Genomic DNA, 11,722 nt, shown 5'->3' on the forward strand with positions numbered 1-11,722 from the left:
CTCCGGGCTCTGGCTACCTTACATTAGTGGGGGACAATACACACCGTTCGATCTTATGGTCGCTTGATCCACGGCGTCCAACCCGATCCAGAGCGTTCCCCATGCCCCACCCAAAGACACTTCCGCTTCCGTCTCGTTTGGACCTTGACGGCGGCTCTCTCCCCTTCCTTGTGCTCGTGCACGACCGCGCCGCCACACCTCCATCCGCCGCCGCCGCCGGCGCTAGGTCCGGTCCGGGCTCCGTTTCCCTGGACGACCTTGATTTTCTCTGCTCCCGCTGCCGCGGCTGGGCTGTCAGGAGTGAAGCGATGCTGGAGAAAGACCGGATATCCTACTTCTACGACGGTACATTCACCGCGCTCCCTCTTCTCCTCTCCGCTCTCACCCTTCGCTGCAAAGCCCTAGCTCTCGCCATAGTCGCAACTTGCTGTTCTTAGTTCTTATTATTACTCCACTTCGGACTTCGGTGTTCCATAGCGCACTGCGCATGGCTTTAAGCACTAAAGTGGAGATTCTACGGGGATGAGTAGTTTCCTTTTGTTTCGCTGATTTCAAGTGGTCAGACGTGATCAATGCTCATGGCAATCGCCTTTTGCTCAGCTGGATTTTGGGCTATTTTAGCTAGGGGAAATTGCCGGAGGTATTACTTCCAGGACTTGCTCGATTTGAATTGGGGCTGATTTGAATTGGTATTCACAAATCACAAGCCCTGGTGCTAGGTTTCTTATAGTTTAGCTTAGGTTCGTTATAGTAGGATTTGTGCTTTGCCCCGAGTCAGATAACATAGGTGCAAGTATCTCTTGGATCAAGATTTGAATGGAATTCATTGCACCCTAAATGCTATTTGTGAGGTTATAGTCAAGGCAAGCTACATTTAGCTATAGTTGTAGTCTTGTAGAATTGTAGCTGCAAAATTCCATTTGGTTAGATTCTTGCAAAATTCATTGCCTTTGCGCTCTCTGCATATAGACTGTTGTTATCCACGTTCTAGAAAATGAAAACATATTCATTGTCTTTGCGCTCTCTGCATATAGACTGTTGTTATCCACGTTCTAGAAAATGAAAACATAGTTCCATCCTTTTTTTTTAATATGTAAACTATTTTATTTGTTCAATTTCGTAAAGTTCCAGAGCTCCCGCGTCTTTCAAAACAAATGTTTGAATTTGTGATTGCTGGCTTAACAATTTCTTTTGCCACACCCATTTTAGGAGATGTTGGCAATGTCTACTTTGGGCCGAATCACCCCATGAAGCCTCATCGTCTCTGTATGACACATCACCTTGTTCTTTCGTATGGACTTCATAAAAAGATGGAGATATATGTCAGTATTGAATATCATCTATTCATTTTCTTTGTACCCATGAAGACTGTAATGTTTAATGTTATTTTTGCAACCAATGGATTCTGCAGAGACCACACAAAGCTTATCCAATAGAGCTTGCCCAGTTCCATTCTGCTGATTATGTGGAATTCTTGCACCGGATAACTCCTGACACCCAGCACCTATATGCAAGTGAATTAACCAGATGTATGGATGCTGAAGTTTTCTCTTTTTCAAACTATTCTTCCAGACTGCTAATTTCACAGTGAAATACATGTCACATAACTTGCTCATGTTTCATTCTTATACCTTTATTTATTCTTGTTAATTAGATCTAAGGTGTTGCTACACTTATATTTTGCTTAGGTCTTCATGTATATAGTTAAAAGAATAGAAAGAAGTGATTGTCACACTATATATTTTAGTCTTTTGTTGCATACAACAAATGTAAGATTAGCTATTTCCAATTAAATGAAAACAATCCGGTTTATATCTTCCATAATACGCCTATCTGACACCAATTAAAATCTCTATCGATCCCGCCCACAGCCTTTTTTGGTTTTCTGACTTAATTTATCTGAGTTTGTTTTTTCTCTGTTCTCAGACAATCTTGGAGAAGACTGTCCGGTCTTTGATAATTTGTTTGAGTTCTGCCAAATCTATGCTGGAGGAACTTTAGGTAATGTTAAAATCACTGAGGGTCTTAGGCTTCTTTTGATTTTACGAACTCTCTAAGCTGTTCTTTATATTCTTTTTAGATGCTGCTCGCAGATTAAATCATAAAACATGTGACATCGCCATTAATTGGGCTGGTGGGCTGCATCATGCCAAAAAGTGTGAGGCATCAGGCTTCTGTTACATTAATGATCTTGTATTAGGAATTCTGGAGCTTCTCAAGTACCATGCCAGGGTTCTTTATATTGACATTGATGTCCATCATGGAGATGGAGTTGAAGAAGCCTTTTATTTCACTGACAGGTTCATGCCTTTGCCACTAAAAGATTATTTACTTTAATTTCTATAGCTATCTTTTTTGTTATTGTTGTTGTCTTGACGAATTTCCAATCTAGCCCATGGCTTCATCATTTTTTTGTTGTTCATTGGTCTGCCTCACTGTAGTGTGTTAATTACTGAGTGTCTTCAAGGTGCTTCAGATTTCTTAACTTTTTCTCTTTAACGTTTTGCAGGGTAATGACTGTGAGTTTCCACAAGTATGGTGATCTGTTCTTTCCTGGAACGGGTGATATTAAGGTAAGGTTCAACTCACAACCGTCATGAATAATTTAATGTATTTCACCTCCATTTAGTTTCTATTAGCTTTCTGTCAGTGTCACAAATGCAGGCATTGAGACTACGCTATACCTTATGTTAGACAGGTAACTAGTATGGCCCTTTGGGCCACATGGTCTTGTGCTGCACTGGGCCTAGAGCCCATGCGCCTCCTTGTATGATTGATGGATAGGCAAGGATCACCGTTGGTTGGTTGATCCATCTATAAGCCAAACCCTCCGGCATCCTGCCTATATACGCGTTAAATTTTATAAGTGATATGCTGTGGACGGCAATCACAGTCCTCTTCCAGGCGAACGAGGCCTCCCGCGCTGTGATATTCACCTCAATCGTTTTGCATCGCTAAAATCTTTTTATCAAATTGCCTTTAAACCATGCTTTGGAATTCATGAAATTTTTGGAGAACTTCAGATTTGTGGCGCAGCAAGTAAATCCAAGTAAATTTACTAAAATCATCAATGAAGCTAACATAAAAATTATTCTTGCTAACAGAGGTGGGAGCGGGTCCCCATACATCAGTTCAAGGGGACTAGATGAAACACTTGTTGACTTAGGATAGGGAAGCTGATGACTAGCACAAACTACATCTTTATTCGACTTTGAAACAAAGGGAATATTGTTTGTGCTAAGGATCTGCTCAGCTACTACAAAGGAGGGATGACCGAGACGGCTGTGCCATCTAGCCGAGGACTTGATGGCGCCACATGTCACTTTATTCGGGGAAGACCTAGACTTCAATTGGTAGAGACCACCTTCGTAGTTTCCTCTAAGAAGAATTTTCTTCGTTGCCTGATCCTTAATCAAAAAATAATTTGGATGAAATTCCATGAATGCATGATGTCAGAACTGAGTCGATGGACAGAGGCAAGATTTATGCTAGCTTCGGGTACATAAAGAACATTATTGAGGACAAGATCTCTATTTGGGGTATGAACAAAACTTCGACCAATTCGGTCGATTCTCACACCGGCGCAATTGGCGGTGTGCACCTGACCGGTGCCATGATACTCTTCCCTCACAGTGAGTTTATCCAACTTGCTGGTGATGTGATTGGTCGCACCAGTATCGGTGTACCAATTTGTGTCGATGACGCAGGAGGTAGTCATCGATGCCAAGCGGTGCTCTGGCTATCCAGTGAAGGACGCGTCGAAGCGCTTGAAGCACCGCAGAACCGTGTGGCCCTCCTTGCCGCACGGCTGACAGGTGGGGTGGTCGGTGTTGACATTCTGGTTGGGCTGATGACGACCTCCGTTGCCCCGGCAGCTGCCACGGGTGTTGCCTCCATAGCCACCGCGGATGGCCGAATTTGTGCAACAGATCCATTCGCTGCTCCCAACTAACGAGTTGGATGTAGAGTTCCCCCAAGGTCAGCGGCTCCACACGCGCTACCATGGCGGAGACGACGGGGTTGAAGTCCATGTCCAGGCTAGCGAGGATGTAGGAGGCGATCTCATCCTCCAACTTCTTTCGTGCAACCGCTATGTCATCTGCAAGAGATTTCATGTGACTGAAGAACTCAACGATGGTGGAGGAGCCCTTCTGCGCAGTGGCCAACGCCATGCACATGTTGATGACGCGCCCATGAGATTGGGACGCCGACATGTCCTGGATGACCATCCACACTTCGGCGGCGGTGGAACATGCGGCCACCTGCAACAAAATTTAGGTAATTGAGGATCTGTTGATCCTTTGCAACCCAGGCCTCAAAGCCTTGGTCTGGAACCAGGTTGGTTGGCTTGTCAGCCGACTTGGCAATCTCCTTCGGCGGCACTGGTGCATCAGGGTTGAGGTAATGCATGACTTGCGCACCGCGCAGGGCCGACATGACCTGCACCTTCCAAAGCGGTTAGTTGTTCTTCACGAGCTTCTCGGTGACAGACACCCGATGGAGAGCGCAGGACCAGTAGCGAAAGAAGCCATGGACGAGATTGTGGAGAAACCTAGCTTTGATTACCATGTGAAAATGGGTGTAACGTGATGCCCTCTCAGGCTCACGGCTCCGTGTTATATAGGCTAGGAAAAGCCCCTAGCGTGGCACATACAACTTAGTGTACAAGTCAAGAAAGACTTACAAAGGAACAAAGATGTGTGATCAATCAGTGATCAATCAATCTACCTATAGTACAAGGAGGCAATGTAGGTATGGCTCCATATTTGTTGTTTCCTTGTATTGTAAGTAGATTGATCGATTGATATCTTTCTTTCCATGTAAATCTTTTTTGTCTTATACTCCAAGATGTACTGCCACGCTAAGGGTTTTTCCTAGACTATATAACATGGAGCCATGAGCCTGAGAAGGCATCTGGTTACAACCATATTCACATGGTAATCCGAGCTAGGTTCCTTCACAACCTTGTTCATGGCTTCTCCTTCCGCACCTGGTGCTGCTCTCTCAATCGGCTGCCCAGTCACCGAGAAGCTCGCGAAGAAGAACTTCCCGTTGTGGAAGGCGCAGGTGATGTCTGTCGTGCACGGTGCCCATGTTGCGCATTTCATCAATGCCGACATGCTGGTTCCACCAAAGGAGATCCCGAAGTCTGCTGATAAGCCGACGGATCTCATCCCCAACCCAGACTATGACACCTGGGTCACCAAGGATCAGCAGATCCTCAACTACATGCTCTCCTCCATCTCCAAGGAGATCTTGGTGCAAGTCGCTACTTGTACCACCGTCGCCGAAGTTTGGAAGGCCATCCAAGATATGACGGCGTCCCAATCTCGCGGACGCGTCATTAACACATGCATGGCTCTGGCCACTGCGTAGAAAGGCTCCTCCATCGCCGAGTTCTTCACCAAGATGAAATGCCTTGCGGGTGACATTGGCGTCTGCAGACAAGAGAATGGAGGATGAAGAGATCGCCTCCTACATCCTCCCCGGCCTCGACATGGACTTCAACCCCATCGTCTCCGCCATGGCAGCGCGTGTGGAGCCGCTGTCCCTTGGCGAACTCTACACCCAACTGGTGAGTTGGGAGCAGCGGATGGATCTGCTACATGGTGGCTCTGGGTCTTCGGCCAACGCGGCCACCCGTGGTGGTCGTGGGGGCAACAACCGCGGCAATGGCGGTCGTCCTCAGCAGAACTCCTCCAACGTCGATGTTTTTGCTGTGCCACAAATATGAGGTTTTCCAAAAAATTCCATGAGTTTCAAAACATGGTTGAACGCCAATTTGATAAGAAAATTCTAGCTATTCAAACCGATTGGGGAGCGGAGTATCAAAAGTTGAATGCTTTCTTTCAACTCATTGGGATCTATCACCATGTTTATTGTCCCTGTGCTCATCAACAAAATGGCTCGGTTGAACGCAAACATCACCATATTGTTGAATTAGGCTTATCGCTACTTGCTCATGGCTCCATGCCCCTTAATTTTTGGGATGAAGCCTTCATCACCGCTACTTATCTCATAAACCGCCTCCCCAACAAAGTCATCCATGGCCAAACCCCTCTAGAGCGCCTGTTTCATCAAACACCAGACTACTCGACTCTTCCTACCTTTGGTTGTGCATGTTGGCCAAACCTTCAGCCCTACAATTCTTGAAGGCTTCAATTCCGTTCCAAGCAATGCGTGTTTTTAGGCTATAGAAATATGCACAAAGGGTTCAAGTGTGTGGATGTCGCTGAAGGTCGCGTTTATATCTCACGTGACGTTGTGTTTGATGAGAACGTGTATCCCTTTGCTCAACTTCATCCTAATGCCAGAGCCCGTCTCATATCCGAAATTCTTCTCCTTCCGCCCGCCTTGCTTAATCCTTCCTCCAGTTTGGGACGACAATTCTTCTGATCTATGGCATCAGATGACACGCTCCTGCAGCTTCTGGAGGTCATTTTATGCTCCCACGGTAGTTTCCGTTTTTGGCAAGGACAGGCGCGGCTGCCGGTGATGATCCGCCTGCGTCGCCTGCACCTTCTGCTCCCGGATCCTCCTCGGATCTACTGCCGTCAGCATCCGCCCTCGCGCCCGATGACACGGTCACAAATAGGCAGCCTGCGTCCGGTCGACCGCTTCGGCTTCTCCGCCATGACGGCCTTGCCGATTCTGACCAACTATCGCAGCACCCTTGCCGACCCCAACTTTGTGCTACGATGGTGGCGGAATACGATGAGACCTTCAGCCCGGTTCTCAAGCCGGTGACAATCCGCACCGTCCTCAGCATCGCCGCCTTGCGTGACTAGCTCATTCACACTAGCTGGATGTGAAGAATGCCTTCCTCCACGGTCACCTCGAGGAGATGGTCTACTGTCACCAGCCATCCGGCTTCGTCGACCCGGCTACTTCCGACTACGTCTGCCTGCAGAAGTCCCTTTACAGACCCAAGCAGGCGCCCCGAGCTTGGAACCAGCGCTTCGCCAACTACATCAGCACCATTGGCTTCGCTGAGTCCAAGTCTGATGCCTCTCTCTACGAAGATGGAGACCGCGTCAGTTTTTTGCTATGCTACATCGACAACATCATCCTCATTCCATTGAGCTACTCTGGCATGTCACGGCACGCCTCCACTCGGAGTTTGCCATGACAGATCTCGGCGACCTCCACCACTTCCTCGGGATCGTTGTGACATGGGACCACTCCGGCCTGTTCCTGTCCCAGCATCAGTAGGCAGTCGACCTCCTCCAGCAGGCAAGCATGTCTGAGTGTCACCCCACTGCCATGCCGGCAGATGCACGGACCAAGCTGTCCGCTACTAAGGGCGCCCCTGTCGCCGATCCCTCCGAATACCGGAGCCTCGCCGGCGCCCTCCAGACCCGACTTGGCCTATGCTATTTAGCAGGTTTGCTTGTTCATGCATGACCTGCGTGAGCTGCATCTAGCACTGGTCAAGTGCATCCTGCGATATATGAAGGGGTCACTCTCCGTCGGGCTTCACCTGGGGTCGACCAGATCACAGCCTACTCCGATGCTGACTGGGCGGGCTGCCCCGACACTCCCCGCTCCACCTCCGGCTTTTGCTTCTTCCTCGGTGAGAATCTGGTATCTTCGTCCTCCAAACACCAAACCATGGTCCTGTGCTGAGGCAGAATACCGCGCCGTTGCTGGGTGCGGCAGCTTCTTCAGGAATTTCACATCTCTGGTCTACTGCGACAATGTTAGCACCATCTATATGACCGCTAACCCCATCCACCACTGTCGCACCAAGCATATCGAGATCAACATCCACTTCGTTCACGAGAAGGTGGCATTGGGACAGGTTCGTGTCCTCCATGTTCCCTCGGTGCACCAGTTCGCTGATATCATGACCAAGGGTCTTCCTGTACAGTTGTTCACTGACTTTCGGACCAGTCTGTGCATCCGTGATCCTACTGCTCTGCGGGCGGGTATTAGGAAAGGATCCATTAGAATCAATTGTATAGGATAGCTATCCATGTATAGCCTAGCTTCCTTGTATTGTACCACCTACCTTGTACCACAGGTTGATCATAGCTACATATGCAAACCCAGCACCCCCCCCCCCCCACCCACCCACCTTACCCGCTCCCACCCCCCGCGCAACAATGGGGGTGTGGTGTAATTCTCATACCTTTGTACAACTATATTTGGTTCCGAAAACAGGGAATGATTAAGGTTCAGTATGATCAGAAAACTCGTGCCTTTCTTTTTATGAACATGTTGGGATTTAGAAACAGTTCCCAAACCCATTCTATTTAACTTTAAAGTTTAAATAGATGGATGCCACATGCTGTTGAGTAATGATGAGACCTTTGATATTGTTATATAGAATTATAGATTCTGTTTCAATGGATGTGCTCTTCATGCTGATTTACCTTGCTGCTACTGAAGGATATAGGAGAAAGGGAAGGAAAATATTATGCCATCAACATTCCACTTAAAGATGGGATAGATGACGCTAGCTTTACTCGACTTTTTAAAACAGTAAACTCCCTGCACTGCATCATTTTTTATTATTTTGTCATTTTTTTAGTCCTGTCATGTTATCTGAGTTTATCATGCAGATTATTGCCAAAGTTGTTGAGACATATCTGCCTGGTGCTATTGTTCTTCAATGTGGGGCTGATTCATTGGCGAGGGACCGTCTAGGCTGCTTCAACCTCTCCATTGAAGGTTCTACAGTTTTTAACACATACACACACACACACACACATAGAATCGGCAAGAGTTTTCCAGGCCATGTTTAGATTGCAAAAAATTGCAACCTGATGAATAGTAGTGCTTTCGTCTTATTTGGTAAATATTGTCCAATCATGGACCAACTAAGCTCAAAAGATTCATCTCGTGATTTCCAACTAAACTGTGCAATTAGTTATTTTTTTATCTACATTTAATGCTCCATGCAAGCGGCTAAAAATTGATGTGATGGAGAGAGAGTGAAAAAACTTGGAATTTGGAGGTGATCTAAACAAGGCCCCAGTTTTGTATGCCTAGACCAGCTGCTACAGTGTCTTTTTTTTTTTTCCTTTTTTTTGGGTGGGGGGGGGGGGGGGGGCTCATGTCCTTAGTTATAGTTCCTTTGGGCTATTCACCTAGCTTCCTTAGGCTAAGCCTACTTCAATTTTCTATTAGTGCTTAACTGCTTACATGCCCTATCTGTTTTCATGAACAGGCCATGCTGAATGTGTAAAGTTTGTCAAGAAATTCAATATTCCTCTTCTGGTAAGGGACGTTACTATTATGTGTTATTTCTCTCTATCTGGCTTTAATAGGCTACCACTGTATTTTCCCATCATTCAGGTAACTGGAGGTGGTGGATACACCAAGGAGAATGTAGCAAGGTGTTGGGCTGTTGAAACTGGGGTCCTTTTAGACACAGAACTCCCCAATGGTATCTCATTTATTCATTTTCAGCTTTGTATTTATCTTTCTTCGTCCTCTTGTTTTTGGGTGAAGCAGCTAGTAGCCTAGTTATCTTTGCTACTTGTAAAATTTCTCATGTTCCTTCTGTTCATATCATCATATGGGGTTGAAATTTTCTGATAATTCTTTGTATAGTTTTCTATGCTAGGGAGCTTGACTTTGGCATTTTCTGTGCAGAGATTCCAAACAATGAATACATCGAGTACTTTGCTCCAGATTATACATTGAAAGTTCCAAATTTGAACATGGTAAAGAAACATCTCCCTGTTGGCCTTTATTATCCCTATACCTGGTGTGTGTGTGTGTTTCTTTATATAAAGTAGCATTTGAAATATTGAACTGTGGCTCAACTACAATTTGTTAATCATTGCCTCAAAAACAAAATTTGTTAATCAATTTAGTGTTACTAGTAGCCTGAAACTTTCATATGTTTCTTGCAGATTGACAATGATTTATGACTTCTTACCTATTGTTCAATTGGAGCAGGACAATTTGAACAGTAAGACCTATCTCAGTTCAATCAAAGTGCAAGTGATGGAGAGTTTGCGGTCCATACAGCATGCTCCTGGTGTTCAAATGCAAGAGGTTAGGCTTTCTCTGCTCGGTTGTTGAATATATACATTGGCACTTGCATGATGAAACCTCCCAAGTGAAAATTGTTATGTATAAAAACATGGGCAGTATCAGAACACTCAAGTATGCTTTTTCACTTTTTTTTTTTTGCTTCAATCAAGGCATTTTATTCTGGAGGGGTCATAAATAAATCATTTGCAGGTTCCTCCCGATTTTTATATCCCGGATTTTGACGAAGATGAATTGGATCCTGATGAACGTGTTGACCGTAAGTGAAAGATTTCTGGCATGCTCTGTGTTGTTTATTTAAACGAATTAATGATTTGTCTAGGGGTCAAGAGTCGTCTAGATTCACGTGCATGGCAAATGCTCTCTCGATTTGTCCTTTTATCTCTGGCAACCATTCCGCATAGTTACGTTTTTTTATAACAATTCGCATAGTTACGTTGTCTTATGCATAACTGTCCTTTGTTCATACGTAACTTTGTAATGTGTTATCCTACAGAGCATACCCAAGACAAGCAGATTCACCGTGATGATGAATACTATGAAGGTGACAATGACAATGATCACGACGATGGCACACGCTAATCTGCTTCGAGGCCCTGGTGTTAATGGAAACTGAGAATTTTCACTGTTGTTGTAGCTCAGCAGCCTTGAGATGGAGTAGTTTGTCAGTTGACAGTAGGATCTAACTTAGCAGGTCAAAGTGGTTTAGACTTTTATAGGGATTGTGACCCCTCCTGAATTACACATTCTAGTACAACTCTGCTCATTTTTCAGCATGCGAGATGCATATTTCTTAGTGGTACTGGTATGTGGTAAAAAAATTCTTGCATGAGAAATAGATTTATGCGGCTCAGTGATATGCTGATATGTGGTGTATATATGTCTTGCATTGGATAAAGCTGTGCGATGTGCTAGGTGATGGAGCCTTTTCTTCTGTTACCGTTCGTGGGGGAACGGCTCTGCTGAAAAACGCGCGGAAACCAAGGGCACGTTTGGTTACAGGCCAAAGATGGCCACGACAAATTTTGGTCTGCCTTAGTAATTTGGCTGCTCTTTGGTTCTTGGCTAACATTTGGCTGGCCCTAGAAAATTTTGCTTCGGTAATGTTACCATTAAGACGTCCGAAAGGCCAGATGCCTCGTTTCACTCACTACCTCATGCGCTGCTTGCCTAAAAAGAAAAAAAAATCAAATCCCCACAGAAGCTTGTCTCCACTTTGAGCTCATGCGTCATAGCTTCACGGTGTCGTGCGGCTGTCCGATCATCCCAATCCATCGTGTCGCCGCCTCCATCCTGCGTTGTCACCCACTCTGGCGCACTGCCGCCGCCATCCCCCGTGGCGCCCCGCATCCCCGCGGCACCTCCGTCTCCTGTGGAGAGGACGAATCCTCCACGTGAGTTACGCTGTCAGCTGCTCCATCGACTGCAGCTACCGTCGGACCCGGTCGCCATCGCCTTGCCCTCCGCCTCCAAGCTCCATGCACGTGCTCGCCGAGTGCAGCAGCGCTTCTGTCCCCCGCCGTGCTCCGTCCTTCGGAGTGCCCAGACCAGGCGCCCAGGAGAGTGGTCGTCGTTGGCCAGGCCCAGGCTAGGCGCAGGCGCAACTAGCCGCTGCCAGACCACGCCGACATCCTCGGCTGTCAGCTGGCCGGAACCGGCCGTCCCGCTCTGAGCTGCGTCGTATGGAAGAAGGGTGAAAACGCATGTTGCAAGCATG

The 11,722-nt window shown here is 46.5% G+C and overlaps 1 protein-coding gene and 1 non-coding gene across 3 annotated transcripts; both read left to right on the forward strand.

Moving 5' to 3' along the window:
* Positions 1 to 86: 86 nt before the first annotated feature.
* LOC136494886 (histone deacetylase 9) lies at positions 87 to 10,788 on the forward strand. Of its 2 annotated transcripts, XM_066491053.1 has the most exons (14): positions 87 to 345; positions 1,210 to 1,322; positions 1,412 to 1,529; positions 1,927 to 2,001; positions 2,081 to 2,300; positions 2,510 to 2,573; positions 8,392 to 8,484; positions 8,565 to 8,673; positions 9,173 to 9,222; positions 9,301 to 9,391; positions 9,601 to 9,671; positions 9,910 to 10,008; positions 10,198 to 10,264; positions 10,502 to 10,788. In XM_066491053.1, exons 1-14 carry the CDS (start codon positions 102 to 104, stop codon positions 10,585 to 10,587), a joined length of 1,500 nt encoding a protein of 499 aa, XP_066347150.1. In that variant the 5' UTR covers positions 87 to 101; the 3' UTR covers positions 10,588 to 10,788. The 2 variants fall into 2 exon arrangements, with proteins under 2 accessions (XP_066347150.1, XP_066347151.1); XM_066491054.1 differs by lacking the exons at positions 10,198 to 10,264; positions 10,502 to 10,788 and having other exon boundaries at positions 9,864 to 10,005.
* On the forward strand, positions 5,450 to 5,586 carry LOC136495066 (small nucleolar RNA Z247). The gene has a single exon (XR_010768855.1). It is a non-coding gene; the product is annotated as a small nucleolar RNA Z247 (small nucleolar RNA).
* Positions 10,789 to 11,722: the final 934 nt, after the last annotated feature.

This window comes from Miscanthus floridulus, chromosome 11, assembly GCF_019320115.1.
Source record: "Miscanthus floridulus cultivar M001 chromosome 11, ASM1932011v1, whole genome shotgun sequence".
NCBI classification, from domain to species: domain Eukaryota; kingdom Viridiplantae; phylum Streptophyta; class Magnoliopsida; order Poales; family Poaceae; genus Miscanthus; species Miscanthus floridulus.

What these genes read in the sequence shown, in the direction of transcription:
- LOC136494886 (XM_066491053.1), top strand. Translation starts at nt 102, where the DNA reads ATGCCCCACCCAAAGACACTTCCGCTTCCGTCTCGTTTGGACCTTGAC. An exon ending in TGCAAGTGAATTAACCAGAT is followed by an intron (nt 1,530 to 1,926) that starts GTATGGATGCTG and finishes CTCTGTTCTCAG; the next exon opens with ACAATCTTGGAGAAGACTGT. An exon ending in AAGTTCCAAATTTGAACATG is followed by an intron (nt 9,672 to 9,909) that starts GTAAAGAAACAT and finishes CAATTGGAGCAG; the next exon opens with GACAATTTGAACAGTAAGAC.